General features: G+C 35.0%; 1 protein-coding gene across 6 annotated transcripts in view; it reads right to left on the bottom strand.

Annotated features, from left to right (window-relative positions):
• The window catches only part of Npnt (nephronectin), a 69,906-nt gene that overhangs the window by 21,969 nt on the left and 24,002 nt on the right, over positions 1-23,935 (bottom strand). For 3 of the 6 annotated variants that reach the window (XM_026403189.2, XM_026403186.2, XM_026403187.2), the window contains 7 exons: positions 18,415-18,507; positions 14,052-14,144; positions 9,341-9,460; positions 7,842-7,961; positions 5,975-6,109; positions 5,545-5,667; positions 3,594-3,986 (listed from right to left, as the gene is read on the bottom strand). In XM_026403189.2, coding sequence (XP_026258974.1) covers positions 3,594-3,986; positions 5,545-5,667; positions 5,975-6,109; positions 7,842-7,961; positions 9,341-9,460; positions 14,052-14,144; positions 18,415-18,507 — 1,077 coding nt within the window. Of the gene's footprint in view, positions 1-3,593; positions 3,987-5,544; positions 5,668-5,974; positions 6,110-7,841; positions 7,962-9,340; positions 9,461-12,546; positions 12,621-14,051; positions 14,145-18,414; positions 18,508-23,935 lie in introns of those variants that run through there. The other 3 variants (XM_026403188.2, XM_026403190.2, XM_026403192.2) reach the window with 2 other exon arrangements.

Below are 23,935 nucleotides of genomic sequence, written 5' to 3'. Positions count from 1 at the left end.
TTGAACTGAAGTTGGGGATAATGAACTCTAATTCAAACAGTTGAATAATCGCATGGTTAAATTTATTTGGGAAATACTGCTTATATTAACCCTCTCCTAGAGATTTAACAATAACCTTAGCATTAAGAAATGGCAATTAAAGTTTTAAGAAGTCTTAAGCTAATTTAACTTGGCTAAACCTAGGATTTCTCAAATGTATTTGACCTCAGAAGTTTTGGGGGGGCATACAACTGCATAATATGTCAGAGAAAATACTTTAACACATTTTGAGGAGCACTGTCTGTCCCACTAATGAAAATACAAGAATTTCATGCTTTGGAGAGAACTTCAGTGCTGCTCAAATCATGCCTAAAGGATCAGCCCTGCAAATATGCTGATTTTCTTCTAATCACATTAACCAAAAAACCCTAGATTTATTTTAAAAAATATGTGCTTAGTATTTCATAGCACCCATGAAAGAGGATTTCTTAGTTATATATTATTTAAATTCTTCCCATCATGGTTATTTACAATAAGTAAATAATTGTTTCCATTTCATAGTAATTTGTCATTCACAGAATTTTTACTTGTATTATCTGTGATCCTTGAAACCATTCTAAGAGAAGGCAGGCCTGGGTATGGCCTCCATTTTACAGATGAGAAAGCAGAGATGGACAGCATAGTAACTGTTCCAAGTCACATAATCCAAAAGTAAAAGAAGCCTGAATCCAAAGTAGGTCTCTTCTGAGTCAATGTGGTCTATCCTTTGAAGTTGCTAAAAACACCTCAGTTCCAATCCTGTGCCTTTTGCCATTTGTTAACATGATATTTACAATTTAGAAGTACACTGGGGATTTTCCACAGAATGTTTCCTTTTAATGGCTATATTATGCTATATTAGAATAAGAGAAAGATCCTGATCCTAATCATTTGGGTAAGACTATCAGAATCCACAAGTGAAATCTAGCTAGTTCAAGCATATGAAAGCTTCCTTAGAATGAACAAGTCAAAAGTTTGAGGAGAAATCTAGACTGGAGATGCTTTTTAAAAATTATTTTTAGTTATACATGGATACGATATCTTTGTTTATTTATTTTTATGTGGTGCTGTGGAAGGAACCTGGTGCCTCACATAGGCAAGGCAAGCACTCTGCCACTGAGCCGCAACCCCAGCCCTGGAGATGTACTCTTATAATGTTTTTCTTCCTTGGTTTTTAGAATATCTTCACATTTTTTCTCAAGGGGGCAATGCACACATACACACACACCAACACACTATAAAGAAAACCTCTATTTCACAGCCCCTCCCGTTAAAAATTGCCTTTCTATGTAAAGAAATATACAACTGATGTCTGAGACAATTTGGAGGAGACTGTTAAATTATAGTCATAATTCTAAAAATTCATGAAATGAAGACAGCCAAATTCTTTTCTGAGACCTATAAAAAACAGGATGTTTTAAGAAGTTTTATTTAAAAAGTAAAGAACATATTCAATGAATGAATAGTACTGAACTAAACTAGTGCTTATGTCCCTTTCTGTTTTCATAGTGAATATTAGTCATTTTTTTCTGAATTGAAAACTTGGAATCATTTTCTCATTCAGAATATATGCTACAACCACAAGGCAGCAAGTAAAGAAAGGTCCAAAATATTCTCTGTGCTAAAGTGAACCAGCAGCTATTGCTGAAGATGAAGTGAGTGGAATCTAATTTTCGACAGCCATATCTGCAGGCAGCAATGCTATCTGTGGCATGTAACAGCCTTGGCACAGGATCAAGGTAACCAAGTCCCAGAGCATGTCTTTACGATTGCACTCTCTTGCAATGAGTACTTTCAGGCATCACTGGAACTCTGCATTTCCCCAACTTTATCCTGCTAAAGTCTAATGGCAAACATCAATGTTGTTTTCATTTATTTTTAACTCATATGTGTGTAGTCATGAAGAGGAGTAATGGAAAGAAAGACTTTTTAATAAGTGAAAATATTAGAAGAAATGTTCAGAAAAATTGTATCTGTGTTAGACTGTATTTATTAGAGTAAACTGCAATTATTGATGACTCTTAAGGTAGAAGAGTAATGTAAATAATCACTAAGAGATAGAAAAAACAGAAGAGCAGAGAAGAGAGGAAGCACAGACAGGAAGAAGAAATTTTAAAAAATATGTAAATCAAACATGAACAGATATGCTGATACAAAATGTTCATTTTGAATGCTACCATCTAATATTCCTGAAGATTATACTGATTACCCAAACACACACAATCACAATAAAATCAGAAAATCTCAATCTGTCTTTAAATGATCTAAAAATTACCTAAAGGAAAAAAAATTGAGTCACATAAACTCAAAAAAAAACCTTAAATTTTGTCCTTTAAAAAACACTACCAAGATAAGTATTCTATTCACCTGATAAAAGGCACAAAGTTTGATTCTGTCCTCGGGGGGATGGAAAAAAAAAAAAAGGAAACTGGTAATGTATAAAGAAAAGGAGGGAGGAGGAGTGGATGAAAAGATAGTTAAAAACAAGCAAAGCCAAACAGGACAGATGGATAAATTCAGAAACAGATAAAAGCATGTGGACTTTGGTCTTGCAATAAGAGAACCACCTTTTCTCTTCAAAACTCACTTCTCTTCCCGTGACCTCTATTTCCAGAGGTGGTACCACCCTTTACCTAGTCACCTGTTAAAAGCTGGGAGTCTTGAGTATAATCTGGCTCCAGTCCAAAGCCAATCGCCAGTTTTCAGCAAATACAAGGGGTAGCTATCCCACCTCCCCATGTCTCCCTCATGTGACACTCCAGTTTATTGACAGTTTTTGCAGGTCAGGATGTTTCCTCCTCTCATGCCTTTGCTGTGCTGTCTCCATTAAATACAATGCATTCTTTTCTCATTCCTTTGGTCCCCTCTCACTCAAGAAACCTTTCCTGAATGCTCTGTACCCAAATTTGACTAGGTACCCCTTTTCTCTACTTCCATAATGTACACAAATCTCAATCACTAACATAACGCCACAGTTACCTCCTGGACCACTGTCTTTCCCAACAGACTGTAACCTTTTCTGATTTATCTTTGCAAACCCAATGCTTAGTACATGTCCTGGCACTCTAAAGGGCATTAAAAAATGTTTACTGAATGAATGAACAAACAGTGAGATTAAAAGTTTAAATGGCATGCGGCGGGGTGGGGGTGGGGGGCTGGGGTTATGGCTCAGTGGCAGTGTGCTTGCCTAGCATCCATGAGGCACTGGGTTTGATTCTTAGCACCACATTAAAGAAATAAATTTATTTAAACAACTAAAAAATATTATTGAAAAAAAATTAAATGGCATGGGATATAATAAGTTCCCATCTCAAAGCTTTTAAGTAAATCTGACTATAAGGGAATCCCCATACTAGATACAAGCTATAATCAGCCATATGACTTAGTGACAGTCTTTCCAGTTTTACACACATTCCTTCCTACTTGTCTGATTATACTGATTCTTTACATAGCTCTTGATAATATTTATCAATAGGAATATAAGACTTTCTACAGTTAGTTCTTTTTATTAGTTTATTCTTAAGACATGGCTTATGAATGTCTTTTAAGAAAGTGGTAGCATTTATGTGACTTACTGAACACATCTCCTCTGGGTTTCTGAGGATCTGTCTGTATCCTGTTGTCAACTGTAACTCCTCTTGCAGAGGTGCTTGTAGCAGGTTCTGCAGTTGTCAGTCTGGTAGGTGGCCTTTCTGGGGTGGGTGGAGGTGGAGGTGTTCTGAACTCTGTTGGCAGGGGTAGTGGTGGAGGAGTGGGCTGTGGTATTGGCTTTGGTGTAGGTCTTGTTGTTGGCTTAGAAGTAGGCCTGTTGGTAATGACAGGAGGAATATATGGTGTCTTCAGAGGCCACCTAGTACTTCTGACATCAGGAATCCAATTATTATCTCCTCCATCACCCTTTAAAATGGTACCATTTCCCTTTGGTACATGAATTGGACCTGAAGGCTCAATCATGACTTTGGGGATATCTGAAAGAGTCAAAATATTTAAATTAGTATATAACCATTTCTAACAAGTGAAACACCAAAATTAAAAAAAAAATAGAAACACATGGGTCTGATACACAGTTCAGTGGCACAGAGCTTACCTAACATGTGCAAGGCCTTGGGTTCAATTCCTAGTGGGAACTCTCACACAAATTAGTTTCATTTTGCATGTTTAGATTATTCCTTACTGTAAGTTATACTACTTTCCAAATAACAAATGCATGTACAAATGTGTGTGTATGTGTGTGCATGTATGCAAAAAATACAACGGTATTTCTATAATGAATATGTATTATTTGAACATAATTGTAAAGAGGCGATGAGAGGTTTTTTTTTTAATATACAGAGACATAAGTTTTTTTCCAATATGAGAAATGTAGAGAGTCTAATGTTAGGTGTCCAGTGTTACATGTATATCATAAAACTGTTTAGAATTGTCTAAAGATTGATACTTTACTCATCTACTCTTTATATAAATTCAATTCATGTAAAAACAAAACAATTGATTAGATGTTCTACATATGGTTTTCCTTTCCCTTACTAATTTATACAACTTCTGTCTAAAAAAGAAATTTTCAGAGGTTACAAAGATCATCTGAGTAAGCTTTACCTTTGATAATCTTCACCAAAAATATCAATATTCAATCTGCCTGGAATGATAAAGTCCAGACTAGGAATGACTGCATGACCCCTCAAAAATCCTCTAATCCCTTGATTTTATGCCCCATGGTTTTTAGTAAATATTTCACTCAGGAAATTTTAAATATTATCTAATGTTGCATGAAATGTATGCTAAACTATGCCTTTGGTTTGTAAAACTTTCATCTTAGAGAAAGTTTTATATATTTATTTTTCATATTTATCTGCAATGTACCCATGACTCCAAATACAGCTTGTAAAATTTTTAAAAGAAAAATAGTTCTGATTGTAGAGGAAATAAATATGGGAATTCTTTTTTTATAGTAGAGGTTGGAGGTATAAAACAGAGGGACAAAAATGTGGAATATATTCACAATTTAATACTAATGACAAATAATTATTTCTGATTTTTATTTTTAATTAAGTACTAGGGATTGAACTAGGGGCACTATGTCATTGAGCTGAGTCCTTTTTATTTTTCACTTTGAGACAGGGTCTTGCTAAATTGCCCAGGTTAATCTTGAACTTCTGATCCTCCTTGCCTCAGCTTTGTGAGTAGCTGGGATCACAGGAGTACAATACCATGCCCTGCTTTGTTTCTGATTTTAACAAACCCAAGAACTCTATAGGTTCTTTTTCTTAGGTAAATAGAAGTTATTTAGAGATTTTAGTAAAAAAAAAAAAAAACTCTGATGTTTTAAATGTTAGGATATATTACTGGCTTTTAATTTTTAAAAATACATGAGCATGTGATTTTATTGTTTGTGGAAAGCACAGACCAGTATTACTAAATTATATGATTTTGGTAACTAATTATGTCCCTTATCTTCCCTAGCAATGGCCTTTGTAGGATCATGTATTTCCTGCTGGAATTTAGAGCTGGAAGACAAGTGTTACTCACAGACACAAGTGAATCCATCACCATGGTATCCATCTTTACATTTACACTTGTAGGACCCATGAATGTTGTAACATCGAGCAAAGCCACTGCACTGATGCTGTCCAAGGGAGCATTCATCTATATCTGCATCAGGAAGCAGGAGAAGAAGCAGTTTATCTAGCAGACAAATATGATAATATGCAAAATATATGCAACTTCAAATTTTTTTTTCTTTTTTTGCAATGTGAAGGACCATGTAAAACAAGCAAATAAACAGAAGAAATAAAGTACATATATTGGAACTACTAGAGGTTGAACTGGATGTTAGTTGGTTTGCTTAATTTAATGCCAATACCTTTCCCTGTCCCTGATATTTAACCATAACCACAATTAAAATCCCCTACATTACTATAGAAAGAAACAACGCAAAGCGATGGTTGAGTTTCATTACCGTGACATTGGTATTTGCCTCCAATGTACATGAGGTCGAAGCCTTTATGACACTTGCAGATGTAACTCCCAAAAGTATTGACACACTGTCTAAATCTAGGGCAGGAGACTCTTCCAGTAGCACATTCATCGACATCTAGAAACATAAGTTAATTGCATTTTAGGCATGTTCAGATGGAGCGGGCTTTAAAATAAATGACTGACGGCAAACTGTTACCTGGCACACAACAGCTCATCATAAGTGGTATCCAGCTGGCTGCCACCACAGGCAACATAAATTCAACATCTCCAAATTTCAGCTCATCCTCCTAAATCAAGCTGTTCTTTTCTCATACCCTATACACATACTGCACTGTGACTACCCAGTTGCTTAAAGTAGAAACATGAATCATCCTTGACAATCCTCTTTCCCTTAAGTCCAACATCATCATGTCAAGATAATTCTACTTCTGAAAACTTTATTGGAACCTGTTTACCACCACCACTACCCTATCCCAAGCTACCATCTTCTGTGTTAGACAGTTAGGAAAGTCTCCAATTTGGTGTTTTCACCAAACTGCTTATCTTTCCCTTCTGCAAAGCATTGCCTACTGCACAGTCAAAATGACTTCAGTAAAACATAAGATCACATCATTGTTTACTTGCTTTTTGAATTAAATCCACATTTCATCTTATAACCTTGAAGGCTCTGCAATCAATAGCCCTCACCTACCACACTGGCTGTATCATAAGCCACACCCTGCATGCTCACACTCTGCACTTAGCCACAAAGACTCCTTTAAAAACCTCACAGGCCAACCTCTCACTGGAGTACCCAGCAAAATTTTCACCTCTTGACACATTCTTCACATGGCTAATGGCCCATGTCTTACTGTGGGAATTTTCCTTACCATTTCTAATACAGACCCTTTCTGTTTTTTTTTCTTTCTTAGTATTTCATGTTAACACTTAGCTTGGTCTATAATTTTATCATGGGTTTTTTCTCTGACTTTCCTACTAGAATGTCCATCTCATGAGGCTCAAAATCTTGTCTGCTCTACCCGTTACTGTATATCTACCCATTACTGTATATCTACCCATTACTGTATATCTACCCATTACTGTATATCTACCCATTACTGTATATCTACCCATTACTGTATATCTACCCATTACTGTATATCTACCCATTACTGTATATCTACCCATTACTGTATATCTACCCATTACTGTATATCTACCCATTACTGTATATCCAGCACTTAGCACAGTGTCTCACCACATGCTAGGTCCTCGATAAACTCTTTGTATACATGATCTTATTAAATCCTCACATTGGTTCTACGTAGCATTATTCTCATTTTAAAGATAAGACGACCTAGGCTCAAAGAACAAAAGTATCTTGCCTAACCGAGGTTACATACCTAGTATGTGGCAGAGCCAGGCTGGGAACCAAAGCCCAGATTAATCCACAATTATACATTGCCATCTTAATTTTCCAGAAAAATATCTAACCCCCATGTTGCAACACATATAATCCAGCCCCTTCTACCTTGTCCCTTTATCACTTCATGGCTCCTCCTTGCCTCTCATATTCTAAAAATACAGAGTTCTACTTGTTTTCCTGAACATTATGCTCCCTTGAACCTCAGTGTTTTTGTACACATGAATCCCACTGCCCAAATCTTCCTTTGGTCCCTCCCTTTTGGGGAAAGAAGGCTTCCAGGTGCATTCAGAGTGGGGTCCTCTTCTGAAACATCTGATACCTTCTGGTCTATAGCTAATTACCTGATATCAGTAACTGCCTGCTTTCCTAATTCTATTACCTTCCACTTCCTTTCTCTATCCTACAGAAGCTGTTGATAAAGATGTTTGATGTTACAACTTACCCACACAGGTCCTCCCGTCAGGAGCCAGCTGCAGACCTGGGGAGGGGCACTGGCACCGGACTTGCCCTTTAACAACATCGCAGCCATACTGACAGTTTGCCATGGAGCATGTTAGGGCACCTGTAAAGAGAGTGACTGGCTGACTCAGAGAAGTAGAAAGAAAAAGCTATGATTCAAAAAAACTATATTCTTCCCTTTTCCTAAAATCATTGACAATAATCAACAATGCAGACATAGAGGCCTCAATTAACCAACACTTTAAAGAAAGTTAAAAAAACATTGTGAAGAAAGGGGAAGGGATGGGGTGGGGGGGAAACCCTTCGGAAGGATAATTAGGAAATAGATCAGCTTTCATTGTCTGGAGATTTTTAATGTTTTTAAATAATTACATGATAAATGCAAAACTTTATCTCACATAGATTATCTGGATTTTTTTTCCAGTGGCCAACTGAAAAAAAATAGCAACACTGTTCTTAATCAAAATTTTCAAGCAATTGTCTTAGCTGCCTAGCAAATTTCTCTAGAGGACAGCAGATTTCCCAGAGTTGCACAAAGTTAGATGATTTTAGCATCACTGCCATATGTTATTAAACATGTATTCACCTCATTCCAGAAAGTTCCATTGCTATGTCTATACAATGCAAAAATAAAATTAGCATTTTTTTATTTTATAAAATGCAATGTAGTTAGATGTTAATTTGGCAAAAAAAAACTAAGTCACTAATTGTGGACTATCATATAAATGTAAGTTCAATTAGATGTTCACCTTTTAGAGAATTTTAGGGTATTGTCCCTTTTATAAATACATCTGATAACAGTAAGAAATGCCATACATTTTCTTTTATTACAATGATCCTCATGAAATCTACTTTTCTGATGTTGTATTTATTTTTAATTTGAAAAGAATTTTTATTTTAGAAGTGATAAACTATTATAAAAGTCTAAAAATCTCATACTATTATAAAGAAATATAAAAATGAAGTGAGAAGGTATATATGAATGATTTATAGTCTCTCTCAACAGACCTGATGGATTATCTCTGAGTGGTACCCAAATAATCACTAATGTTTTGTTTTGTTTTTCACCTGGAATAGTTATCCTAGACCCAGGTAAAAGTTAGAGTTAAACATATTAGAAAAAACATTAGGAAACATCTTCAGTTTTGAGATTTTTGCTCTAAATACCATTTTCAAATCAATTTAATACTGGCACCCATAGTAAACAACATTATACATCTAAAATGGGTAAAAGAAGATCATATCTCAAAATAAAAGGGTGGGGATGTGGCTCAGTGGTTAAGTGTCCTTGGGTTCAATCTCTAGTACCAATAAAATAAAATGGGACCTTATTTTGATTTTCATTCCTCAGACAGACATCAACACATGCACTTGCCCTGTTCAGGAGGGCCCTAGAGGGCCACATTTGCAAAGGCATGCTATCAGAGCATGTCAGATATCAAGCCCAAAGCACTTATAAAACAGTTAAGATTCTTGACATACTTGAGCAGGACCCATCCGGCATAAGCATATATCCATTGAGACAGTAGCACTTGTAGCTGCCGAAAGTGTTCATGCACCTGTGCTTACAGGGCCGAGGCTTCAGGCCACACTCGTTTAGATCTGCAAAGAATGTGGGTTCAAGCAGAAAAATCACAAAACCTCAGCACTAATGTAAAACATTTAAAATGCATCTCAGTATCGAGGGATGAAACAGAAAAGTGACTCAAAGTATGGCAATCTTCCTTTATGTAAGAGATAAAGCCTATTCATGCAGTCTTCATTTGAACATTACCCTGGGGTGACCAGGAGTCGCCATGACTGATGTAGATCTCTGTTCATAAAGGACAGTTATGAGGAATCTCCCCCAACTTGTGTCTGCTTATCATCCCCAGAAAGTGCAGAATACTCACCTCCTGCTGGGGCAAACTCTATCAACTCACCTCCTCCTGGGGGGCTCTAGTGACTCATCTCCTCTTGTGGGGCTCTATCACCTATACTGACTGCCAATCTGCTCAAAATACCTGTGTTCCTACTAGAGTCACATGCCATGATGTGACCCTACTCTTTCAGTGTCTTCTTTTCTCTGTTTTAAAGAGGGCACTCCATGAGCATTTTACTTTACAGAAAAGTACATGAATTTTAAAACATTAAACTGCTTTGACCTTTCCACAGGTTAGCTATATTTTCAGAGAATAAGAACTATATGAATTAGAGTAACCATTATTGTAGTTTCTCCCATTCAATTTTGTGGATTATGTACTGATCTTAGATTTAAGAAGAAAACTGAGTTTCCTACTTTAGTAATGCATTCAAGTCACAAAATAAACTTTAAAAAAATACCTCCAACATATTTTCATTCATTTGGCCATTAAGAAGGGCATATGGAAATACTAATGGATAAAACATAATGGACTATCATTATGTATTTTATGTTTATTGGCTTAAATATCAATATGAAATGAATTAATGAATTCCACATTATGAAAATTTTCCAACTCAAGTTGAACACTGCCTCAAGTGAACATAAAACTCATAATGAAATATAAACATTGAAATAGTAATGCCCATAATATAGACTTCATTAAAAAGAAATGTGACCACATGTTTATTTTGTCTGGAATAACCAGCTAAGTACCTCATTAGCATAATTTAATTATCTATTAACCCATGTCACTGAATAAGAAATATGGATAGCATAACTAGTTGCAGAGTTGTTTTCAAATCTAATGAAAGTTAAATCTGACTGGCCCCTCTATTAGAAATCTGTATATTCCACTTAAGTAACCACCAAGTAACATTATATTTTAAACCACCAAAGAATTATTATATCTAAGAGTATTTTCATGTCTTATTGACTTTCCAACTTAGTCTTTTTTCTACCCTTAACAAAAATGTAAGCAAGTCCCCAGCTGGGCAAAGACTGGAAAGGTTAAATAAATAAATCAAATACTTTTGTTCTTTCCTGTGCTTTCTTCAATTTCCTACTTTATTGTCTTTTGCCCAGTCAAAGGTTTTCAAAACAGAATCACATTTTAAATATTAAAAAAAAATTCCTCATAGAAGATACTTTGCAGATTCCAGTGTCAAAAAAGTTGATTATTCTCTTTGTTAAATGAAATAATAATCGAGGAATGACTGAGAAATTCTCTCCCTTTCCTATATTCTACTTTGTATTTCACTATTTATTAAAAAATTGAGTCAGGGAAACTTTCCTCATTTTTAAAAGGAGTTAAGTACATTCCTAATATGTCCTACAGTACAATAAAACAATAAAGTATAACTGAATAATGTGTCTCAAGAGAAGGATATTGATGGACAAAAATGTGTCATTTAAGAATCCCTAGCTTTATTTTTAGAAAGCCGTAGATACTTCTGGGGGCTCCTCATGGAGACTGGTCAGGTGTTTATAACTCCAGCATAAACCAGACACTGGGCCCTTGGACTAACACTGAAGCCCAGTTGAGGCAGCTGTTCCACAATATGGCTCTGGTGTTGGCCAGTAGTGGGCCCCTTTGGATTGCTGTGGAAATCTTCGTAGTTCAGACTGGGACTACTGATGGTTTGGCTTTAATCTAAATTTATCTTACCTTTCCTATGAGAAAAGCATTTTGAGGTTAGGAATAATGAAACTAAAAAGAAATAAAAACCAATAAACTGTCATAATTTTTAAAAATCTGGGAATCATTTTATGAAATATTTTGGAAAAGGAAGAAAACATGCAATATTCCATGGGTAAATGCAGAGACATTCATTGGCTATTTTACCTGTTAGTAAATTGGCACGTAAATATCAAAATACATGGAAAGCAATTTGAGAAAATTCTATTCTTAACAGCTGTTGGGGGATGAGATGATGTTCCCTGACAGATGGCTGGTGTAAATATCCCCAATGCCTGTCATCATTGCACCATCTGCCGCAGTCAGGTGTCTCCTAAAAACTTCACAATGACCCTTACCAGTACTTCTGCAAGCATTATAAAACAGGATTCCACAGCAAACTGTGTTAATCAATACTGTCAAATATCACATTTTGCTGAAGTAGGGAGCTTCAAAAGATTAAATGCATTTGGGGTCCTGGTGAGGAACCTCTTTTTCCTCAATTACTTGAGGGTTTCTATTCTATGATTATGTTACCTTATTTTCTTAATGACCTAAAACCATAAAATTGAGTTAATATGTGCTACTTCTAATATATATTCATTATCACGATATATTGGATTATAGACCAAGTAAAGTTTGTGTTATTGTTATACTAAGTGAGAAACTACAAAATTACATTTCTATATAAGGGTAAATGTCCTTAATAATAAGTAGAACCATGATAATTCTCCTTGATCCACACCATCCCAGATAAATCTTGAAAGTTGATAAGAGAGGGCTGGGGTTGTGGCTCAGTGGTACAGTGCTTGCCTAGCATATGTATGGCCCTGAGTTTGATCTTCATCACAACATAAAAATAAATAAATAATAAACAAACAAACAAATAAATAAATAAATAAAGTTATAAAAAATTGATGAGAACCTAAGAAATAAAACTTCATTGTTTTCATTTTAAATTTACTTTAATCTTGCTCTTTCTATTGAAGTTTATAATATAAATTATCAGGGAAAATATATAACATAATTAATTAAAATATATAATGTAATTAATTCTATAAAGAACCTATCTTATGCTAAAAGATAGAATTTTACAATTAAACCACTTACGTTTAAATATTTTAAATATTCTCAAAGAGCATTACCATCAGGAGTACATTTAAGCAGGTTGGTAGATTCAGGAGCTTGGGTGGGAGAAAAGGGGAGAGAGAAGGTGACTGGTCCAGAACAGAAATGCAAGCTGCATAGCATTATTATTACACTTCAGGAAAAAAAAAAGGAATCAGAAATTTTATTAGCATGCAGACATTGAAAAAATAGTTTGAAAAAAATGGGAAGTGATTTCACTGAATAAGATAACCCAATGGAGTTTTTGTGTTTTTGTTGTTGTTGTTATTTGGTACCAGGGATTGAACTCAGGGGCACTTGACCACTGAGCCACATCCCTAGCCCTATTTTATATTTGATTTAGAGACAAGAGTCTCACTGAGTTGCTTAGTGCCTCACTTTTGCTGGGGCTGCCTTTGATCTCACGATGCTTCTGCCTCAGCTTCCCGAGCCGTTGAGATTATAGGTGTGTGTGGGCCCGGCTCCCAATGGAGTTTTAAAAGACAAAAACCTTTCATTCATTTTAATGCATTTGGACTCTCCTCACCTTTGATGCTTACAATGGGTGATGTTTCAGAAATTTGAGCTTTTAAACTTGGACTAAAGTGGAGGTCACTGGAAAACAGATGTTAATATATCACCTGCCATATCATTAGTTCTTTAAATTATAAATAACTCTGAAACTAATCACATTGTCTTTCTTTGTGCAGAAGATATGAAAATGTATCAAGTTTCCTATTAATAGAAACAATAATTATTGTAAACTATTTTAATTCAGTTATTCTAAGTTCCTAAATCTATGAGTGGGTACAGAATAAAATCTTGCGGAAGAACTGTAAAATTATTCTACTACCTTATTTTTCTATAAAACTTTCTAGCACAATGTAGACATTAATATTTTTGGAGTTCCTATTCTCGTAACAACCCTGTAGGCAAATAAGACAGGAATTACTGTCTTCCCCATTACTGATTGGTTTGCTAAGACCCAGACACATTAAATGTCTTACAATGAAAGAGCTTATGGGAACCAGAACTTAGGCTTTCTGATATTACAAAATGTGCACTGAAAGAAAGAAGCAAATATATGGCTTGATTTCTAGGTAACCTTAAATTCTACATATCAAATAGATGGTGGTGGGGAAGAGGACTTAATCACTTCTAAAATCTACCTGGTAAAGACATCAAAACCCCAATATCGGTTACTCTGGAATTCCTGACTTTGCCTACATATGAAAACAAAACTTAACTTGCTCTCTGATTTTGGGAAAACATTTCAAAACCCAGAGAAGAGGAAAAGCAATGATATAGTAAAAGGACAGTGAAGGCTCCATGCTTTTCAGGGCACAGAGAATCGGCACCAGGTGATAGTTCCTGCTGTTTGCTTCACATGCTCAGGCTGAAGGCTGGGCACTTCTGTGCTAGTCTTCAGAACTTTTGCAAGAAGTGACATAACTGCAGGAAGCTGTGCAGGTGGGAGGAGCAGACCACCTGAGACAATGCACGCTCACCCCTTGCAGGTAAACTTGTGGCTTGATGATCCAGGGGTTGAAAAAGAGGTTGTTCACTGCCTTGGTCAAGAGGAGTTGGGTAGAAGTGTTCATCTTCACACCAAGAAGAAGGTAATAAGAGTCAACTTTGAACTGATGTCATTTTTAACCCTAAAATCTTTACAAGTATATATTAAATAAGTACATAAAGTTGGTGGAACTTAAAAAGAACTCTTTAGATGCTTTACCAAAAACAAATAGTTCCTAGTTCTCCTTCCCCTTTAATTTTAATTTTCCTAAAACTTGATGACCATCATCAAGAATAATAAACACATTATAAATTAATAACCCATCATTCTCTTACCATTAAAAAAAAACAACAGCAAAAAGTGATCATTTTTAAAACCACCATGTTAGTCATCAACAGAAGGGAGAAACAAACAACACAAATTATATTGATTACAATTCACTGGCTCTAGTTAGGGACATTAAAGTCTTAAATGACCAACTTAAGATTTATTTTTTCCTATATTGTGATGTTGTTTAGTAATGGCTTAAATATCCTAACATTATGCATGAATTTATGATTTGCATAATGATCCTATTTAAATAATAGCTTGATCATCACTATTTTCATTCAAAAGTAAAAACTTATGTCACATGTAGGTCACATTTAGTTAGAACACACATTAGAAGCTTTATGTAAAAAACGTTAACTGTTGCCATTATTAGCTTACCAAGACATAAGACAGAAGAGACTCTGATAGAGAATCAAAAAGAAAAACACATTCTATTTTAACAGCCATTTAAACTTCCAAATCAAATGAACCTTGGTTTCTGGGGTTGAAACCACACAACTTTCAAAAAGTAAGGCTTGAGGTAACCACTGAAATACTAGGGTTATAGTACTTAGATTGTTGTGCTAAGTGAAAAAATAGAAATATAACTTGTAAACCAGTATTTAATATTTATTAATATTTAATTATATGTTATGAAATATTGATCTTTCTTGGGATGTGGAATTCAACATGTGAAACAAAACCCAAGCCAAAACATTAGTAATTGATATTTATAAATTGTTCTGAAATTATTATCAAGCACACTATAAATTTAAAAGAACATCTTTTATTTCTAAAAATATGAATGCTATATGTACATACTAAAAATAATTCCCCAATGGGAAAGATTTAAAAATATTTTATATATATATATATATATATATATATATATATATATATATAAAAAATTATTTCTTAGCTGGGGGTAAAGGGATTTGTAGGGGTACTAATATTCAAGGAAAGGGAAAATAATCATGAATAAAATTATCAGAAAATGTAAGGGTCAGGAAGCAAATGATCAAAGAAAATCTTATTAGAATTTGGGTTTGAATTTCATCTACTATGAAAGGTATCATGTGCCTTATCAAGTATGCCAATGATCAGTCCAAAACTATGATTTTATATCCGATCTTGGTACAGCAAATGGAGAAAATATCTTGGAAGGAAGAGCAAGCCACCAACAATAGTCTAAGCCTGTGACAAGGTTATAAAATTAAGCCAGTTCCGCAGACCAACTTGCCCTGCAATTCTAGTTGTTCCCCAGGCAGCTCTAAAAGCACCGGTTAAGCACTTGTCATTTATTTAAGCTGTTTACTCTGTCAAACAAGTTTCCAAGGGGTTATTTATTAAAATGTATCACTCAGAGCAAAATTCTTAGCAAATACATGCCTTGTATCAAAGCCTACTTTTAATCAATAACTAAATTTCTAGTTCTATGGAACTATTTCAAATTTATTTCTTTTTGACATTTCTCCTCTTGAGAAAAAAGAAATGCTTGATTTCCTATATCTCTGAGGCATATTTCTTACTTTATTAAAATGTGGGATCCTAGATAAAAACAGTCCAAGTTAATTTCTCATACAGCAGGTACAGCCAGTTGGCTCTTCAGGTTCTATGGGAGTCTCTAGGCAGCTCTCACACTTACCAGGTTGTTCACAGTAGCCTCTCTCAACCTGGCAGGGCTCTCAGTCCACCGACTCAGAGACTATCTAAGTTGTTGTATCACAAACTCTATGGAACCCTTTGAAGTTCCTGTGGTATTGAGGACTGAGAACCTTTATATGAATCAATCATTCATTTAACAAATTTAATATATTCTTTGCATGTGCAAGTCACCTTAATAATAGTTTTATGGAATCCAGAAATCAGAGACACCACAAAGGGTTTCCTCTCTCAAGCAGCATAAACCTTTTGCATCAGGAATGTGCTACAACTGCTTTTTTTTTTTTTTTTTTTTGTAAGGAGAACAAAGTAAGAGGCAATTAGAGCATATGAGTTTACTCCAAGCTGGAGTTTTGTTTTCAAGATTAGACCTGAAGTGACATTTTAAGTGTCAGTGCTATTTTTGCAGGTGTAAATCCCATTTTGGTGCTAATAAATTCCTCTTCTCCTTAAGGAATATGGTGTGGGGAGACAAGATTTTAACTTGGTGTATTTCCAATTTTCTTGAGGGAAAATAAGTGTGCTATAGGAAAAAAGCACACAGTAAATTGGTTTATGGAAGATAAGAGATGCCCAGTGATGGAGCCTTGTCCAATAATAGATTTAGTGTCTTTGAATAATTAAAGTTCCTATAGCTCCCGCAAATAAATTTAAATAAACTTCTCTGCAATCTCAAAAGTGGCTTCTTTTAATAGTCTTCCTGATATGGGGACAATAAAGTTTTATAGTGTTGACATATTAATAAAACCTCCGAGAGTTTATGTTTACCATTTTAAAAAGAGAAATAGACTGGCATTCCAAGATGAGTACTGATAACTCAAAAACCAGAACCTAACATGCTGCTACTTGTGAACTTAGGCTAGGGAAGGAAAATCAAACAAATTTTTTAAATCAAACTCACTTTTAGAGTAACTGAGATAATAAAAACACCAGTTATTTCAAAAAGAGCCAAGTATGTTTGGGACGTGATGCATTTCATCTGATAAATAATTGCATATATTTTAAAATATCTTTATTTTTAATTTTTATTTTATTTTATTTTTTTTATTGTTGGTTGTTCAAAACATTACATAGTTCTTGATATATCATATTTCACATTTTGATTCAAGCGGGTTATGAACTCCCATTTTACCCCGTATACAGCTTGCAGAATCACATCAGTTACACTTCCATTGATTTACATATTGATATACTCATTGTTCTACATGGTTGTAAAAACTATGTCTATAAATCATGATTGACATGACACTGCAAGGAGTATCCTGGAACAAGTATCAGATACTGAATAATATCATTTCTGTATAAGATAAAGCCAAATAAATACCCATAGGATAGTTATACCTGACCCCACCACTCCCACCCCCGTCATTATTTTATTGACATTTAAGATAATAGAGTATAACATTAAAAATAAGAAAAATTGACTCGTTTATCTTTTTAGTGAAATCTAAGGTGAACATTTCTTTATTTCTAGATTTTAAATTCCTAATAGTTAGAAATTTTTGCCAAAATTAATTAGGAAGACAAGCCTTGTCCAAGCCTTATTAGGCAGAGTCAGAGGATAACACTTCCAGTTATATTTTCTTCATCCAAAACTAATATAGTAGGAAGGATATGGATTATATAAAACAATAGCTCTAGCTTGACATACTATCTTTTATTTTTAACCAACTAATTTTGTGAACTAGGGAAAGACTCTGAACTTCAAATGAAAAGTGGAATAAAAATGTATATTATTTATAACTTAATTATAATAAGTAGCATTCCACTTCTTAATGTCCTTATAAGAATGGAAATAGATAATTAATATAAAGTATTTGAGACACTGTATCAGATAAATAAATGTTTATTTTTATAAGCATATGATGCCGATTTTTAAATCACTTGCAAACTAATCCACATTTTTATTTCTCAAAAGAGCATTTAAAATGAGCCAACAATTTAAGGGAGACTTAAACACAGAATCAGAGGGTTCACAGTTGGAAGGAACTTCCAAATTTCAAGTCCAGTGCCCTACCTGGTTTCTGGTATTAAAGAGAAGCAGTAACTGGGATCTGAGGAGGTTAATGATCTTCCTAACTAGTTAGTAGAAGCACCAGAAGGTAAGGCATCTAACCACACTACTGATGCAGTGATGTTCTTCAAAAAATATTTTAATAAATATAAGAGAATAAAAATAAGGGGATATAATCTATTTAATTGTATTTTGAGAAAATCAAGTTTATTAGATTTACCTTTTCTTAACTTTTAAAAAAATCTACCAGCAAAATGGCAGCTCACACATTTGGGGAAAAATTACTATGGAAACTAGTTTGGGATGAGAATTTAAAATTTTTAATTTGTCAGGAATAGAGATGGCATATGACTTTGGTCTGTTTTCCTACCTTGATTGCAGGTTTTTCCAGCATATCCAGGGTGGCACTTGCACTTGTTAGGCCCAATACACTCACCATGTTTGCACTGAGGCTGGCACACAGCTGTAAAAAGAGGTCATGCATTATTGCTAGTTCAGCAATACACCAACTATACAGCATTAATGTCATGGACTAGTTTGATAATAAAAGAAAAAAACTAAGAACATACAACAAAGTGGCAGAAAGAGACAAAATCATTGTTTCACCGTAAAACCTCTGTGTGTGTGTGTGTGTGTGTGTGTGTGTATCACTTGAAGCTGGAAATTTTTCTAAACTTTAGCACAATACTCAGTTTTATAAAGGTAAAACTGTATAATCATATACTGATGTTTGTCAACATCTATAATTTTAAAATAACTTGCAACCACAATTTCAAACTCATTCTCTCAAATATACTTAAATGTAGCTTTTAGTCTGAAAATACTGGGTATATATGAGATCCAGATAAATTTCCAATTAAACAATAAAAAGCTTATTTTATTAGAAATGATATACTAAGTATGAAACGATCCAAGATAAAACATAAATTAAAACAATATATTTTGGTTCTTTAAATCAAAGATATTTCCATCATCTTAATCTTCTTAACCCTAAGGTTCATTACAATTCCTCTTCCATTTATAATGGCCTTTCTATGGCCAAACCATAGGAAATAGAAAGTTCTCAGTTTAACTTTTACTCTCTTCTATCTACTGTGTTCCTCTTCCCTCAAGACCTCAAAATGCTATACTAAAGTCTTCTCATAATCTCACAGGAATTTATTGTATGCCAGCAATTCTCAACTAGGGAACTTTTTCCCCTTAGGAACATTTGACAAGGTCTGGAGATATTTTTGGCTATTACAATGGAGAGGGGATGCTATTGGCATCCAGTAGGTTGAGAACAGGAATACTACTAACTATCCTACAATGGATATAACTCACCCCCCCAAAAAAATTTCCAACCCAAAATGTCATGGTGCCAATATTAAGAAACTCTGCACTAGAATGTACCCATGATGCTATGCGAGATACTACAATAGGTAAATAATAATTATATGGCATGGTTACTGGTTCCAAGGTGCCTACAATCTAGATGAAGGGACAAAACAATTACATGTTTTTAATTCAACATATAATTTATGAGCAAAATGGATAGCACATATAAAATATGTAAAGAAATCATCACATAGGCAAATCCATGTAGATTTATACGGAAAACCTCATAGAAAAGACTTGTGTTGGTTCTCACAGTGCAGAGACATAAAAGGGAGAAGAGAATTACATAGCAAAGTAGACCACAGGTTAGTTAGAGGTCACTCAGGGGCTTGTGAAGATAACAAGAAGGGTAAATGCTGGTGAAAGCATGAGAAGCAATTATAAGGAGTGGTGTCAGATGACGGTTTTCCTTAAATTTCAGACTGAGGAATATATTCTATTTGAGGAAATGAAAACTTTCTGAGTGTTTGTCATCATTGGGACAATTAGTGGGTAGAAATGAAAGCTCCTGGAATACTAGCACTATCAGCATGTAGACCGGGCTGGATAGGTGCGATGGCAGAGAAAGCACATGACCAATCATTCAAGTCTGACTTGAGGAAGGAACAGGTTGTGTCAGTGACAGGAAAAGACTCAGCTTCAGCAGCCGCTGCATGAGGAGCAGATGGACCTTGAAGACCTGGGGAAATGGAGTCAACGAGGGCCCTGAGTTTTTAAGCCCCTTGACATCTTTTCCTTCCCATATTGGTTCCTGCCATTCTCCATTCTGGGATGGGCTCCCAGTTTCCTTTCTGACAATTCCCAAGCACCATTTCCTTTAAAACTTCTGCAAAACTGATGTGCATACTGTTTTGGTTGTTTTCTACATCTCCTTACTCACCTCTCACTCACCCTTCCCTCACCTGGCATCCCACAGGGTGCATCAGCTAATTTTACTCTCAGGCCTTTCCTATTATTTGTTTCTCCGATTTGACCCTGTACCATTACCAATCCTTAGACAGTGCTGCTCAGGAGGTATTTAATTTAAAAAGCTGGCAAAAAGAGGATGAGCAGAGTGTAAGTGGTAGAGAAATAGACTTAAGAAATTCTTTAAGAATGATTTTAGTTTACTGCCTTAAATTCAAATGGAGACATTTTTAAAAAATATTTTTTAAGCTGTAGATGGACACAATATCTTTATTTTATTTTATTTATTTTTATGTGGTGCTGAGGATAGAACCCAGTGCCTCTCATGCATACAAGGTAAGTGCTCTACCACTGAGCTACAACCCCAGCCCTCGAGACAATTTTGTTTAGATCTGTGAGAAGAAACCGTCTGAGAGAAACTTCCGATATAACTCTCAGTGAATTATACACGATAGGTGGTTTTTACTATGCACATCTTTTAAAACAAGTCCTAGGAACAAGCCATTCTGTATGTAAATGCAAGTCTGGAAAAAATATAATATTTAAAGAAAAGAATATTCCATATATTTTAATGCTTGTATACGAATACAACCCAATAACTGAATATCACTGAGAGCACACAGAATGCCATATTTTTTTTAAAATAAAAGAAACACCTGAAATCATTACATGCAAATCAAAGTAGTAACCCCTTAGAATAACTGGAATTTGAAAATATTTCTAAGAATATAAAAAAAGTAGTTTAGAAAATGTCACTTAAAAATAGGAAGAAGTTAATTTAGAAGAGGGCATGTTATGAAATGCTGATCCTGAGACCCCAGGCTGTATTAGTTTTGACCCCTGACCAACTTGATGATCTTCTATTTATAGTGGTTTCAGGTGCTCTATAAGAACAAAAGATCTTTTTGTTCCTTCTCCCTTTTTCTAAGCAGAATGCCCTAGTCATCAAATGCATGCATTATATGAGGTCAAGCCTGTTAATGTTTCTTCCATGTTTAAGGAGTTTGTATTTTAAAGCAAACTGCTGAACTGACAGACTATACACAAAATAACCATTAGGTTAGCCAACAGCTCTTAGTTAGTAGTTATTAGGTTAGCCATCAGCTATTAAAAGTAACAGCATGCTCATAAAGCTGATATAATCCAATCCTTTGAAAATTTTCGCACAAGAGTATTTTTTCCTATTATCTTGTTGGCTTTAGGTTTGGGATAGGATTCAGTAAATGCACATGGAACATTGGTTACATAAAATTTATAATACTGCACACCAGTGGGGAGATGAGAGAATCACAGAGAATATGAAAAATTAACTGTGTAACTAATTTTGTTGAAGTTATGACAAGTGCTACTACAGAGAGATGAAAGAACAATGGAGCATGTGATGACTATAACTCAGACCCTGGAGAGGCCTCAGATGTGCACTTTGATCTGCGCTACGTGTTAGAGGTAAGAGGAACAAAAGGTTTTCAGAATATGAGCAAAGTGTGTGTGTGTGTGGGGGGGAATAGTCGAGGTCTACTCTGTGAGTGCAAAGTGTTCTCATGAGTCTATGGTGTAAAGTGCTTAAAACAGCAGATGAGATCAAAGGAAAGGCTAAAATAGATCATAAAAGGCCAGCTGGATTCTTTGGATTCTCACCAACATATCTCTTTCTTCTCTGCCTCAATATAGGATGATGTTTGCTTTTGTTGGTTTGGTTTTGGTGAGTTATTTTGTGTTACTGTTATTATTTGGAGTGGGTGATGAGTTAGCAATGGAAAACTACATTTCCCTTCCTCCTTGGCAGACACAGGTAGCCAAATGACTAAATTCTGGTGAACTGGAATGTAAGCAGAAGTTACTGGATGGGGCTTTTGGAATGCTACTTATAGGAGGGGGATGATGATTATGCCCCCCTCTGCCTTTTTGCCTGGATTGTGGAAGTAACGGCTGAACTACACAGGCCTTTTATGACCATGAGATGATCTCAAGAATGAAAAAAAGAGTAGAGCAAGAAGTCGTACTATTAACCCTAAATTCTTTCCATCTACTATTACTTCCAGCCAAATATAATTCCTAAGTGACTGTCCTTCAGACCTAGGCTGTGGAATCTGGACTTTCATCTGTTTATTATCAAGTCAGCAAAAATTTTCTTCAGATATATACTTTGAATAGAAGTGTTATGAGTTAGATCCCAGTAGTGAATTAAAACTCATCAAATTTATTTCATAAATACAATTCCAAATACTACTGAGAGTATTAAAATAACTTTATTTTCTACATATAAGTAACTACATTAGAATGGACACACCTGTTTCAGAACTGGATAAAAATGACTCCCAACTTTCATGTAAACTTCTGCTTCCTAACAACTTGTTTCATTATAATGTGACTCTTAGAGACCAGTAACAATCACCTTTTATAAACTGCATTATACTATGAATAACAGGTCATTTACTTACTCCCAAAAAGAAGAATAAATCCTCTGTTTGCACTTAATAGTGATCTTATAAAACATCATAAATAGATGATACACTTGACTTGGAAGAAATAATGTCCCTATTAGCACTACAGATTAATTAAAAGTCAGCATTACTCCTCTGACCTTCATATGGGTCAAGGACAGAAAGTTTGGGTCAAATCTGATTGTCCACTGTGCCTGGCATCCATGTACAGCTTAGTGATTCAGTAAATAAAGGTAAGTAAAGATTACAGATGTGACAGATTTCCCCCCACACACAATAAAATCAGTTACCAGAATTAAGACCAAGTAGGCAAATCATACTCAAAATTTACTCTTACTCTCTATCATTCATATAGCATAATCTCCATAATGACTTTGAAATAACCTCTAAATCATTGGTTTTACTAAAATAACGAACCACATCTCAAAAGGCAAAGCAACATAGCTCTTTAATGTCACATATCCAAGCCTCTGCTGTTGACTGCATTCTAAAATTTTCCTCTTAAATATCCATCCTAACCGATGTCACTCTAGTTCTGAAGGCTGGACAATGTTTTTCAATTCTGAAATAAGTAGTAAGTTATCAAATAAGTTAGGGTATAATGAAACTCCCACTTCAATTCTATAATGATTCATATGAAAGCTAATCACACTGGGAGTCAAGTGCCAATGTTTCAAAAATAAGGACATGTTGAGATGCCCAAAGAGACAGTGACTCTGAAAACTGACAAGGGAAAAGCCAACACAACCTCAGGTGTTGTTGGTAACTTGAGAAGCATTTTCTTAATGTTCCTGAGTCCTAAGAGTCATTTGTAATTTTTGCAATCTGTATCATGTTGTCATTCAGACATGGCTCTACCGAAGGTAGAACTAAGAACCTTGTCCGCCAGGTTATCTTACTTAGAGGCAAAGGTGACAAGCAAGCAAGTGTAGGGCAGAAGAATGAATAGATACCAAATACAGAGATTTCAGAGAGCTCACATTACATCCAACAAGCTCCAAAGAATTCAGATATGAATAAACTCATCTGAGAGGAAAATAAAATGTGATGAGGAATACCTTTCAAAGAGCACAGGTCTTGGAGGAGGAAAAAATTGCTTAAAGAAGCATAAAACAATTCATTGCCATATTAATAGAACCTGGAAAGATTGAAGGCAGAATTTTA

This window comes from Urocitellus parryii, chromosome 10 (genome assembly GCF_045843805.1).
Source record: "Urocitellus parryii isolate mUroPar1 chromosome 10, mUroPar1.hap1, whole genome shotgun sequence".
NCBI classification, from domain to species: Eukaryota; Metazoa; Chordata; class Mammalia; order Rodentia; family Sciuridae; genus Urocitellus; species Urocitellus parryii.
The sequence above is the reverse complement of the archived record's forward strand: the minus strand, read 5'-3'. Positions and strand labels throughout refer to the sequence as shown.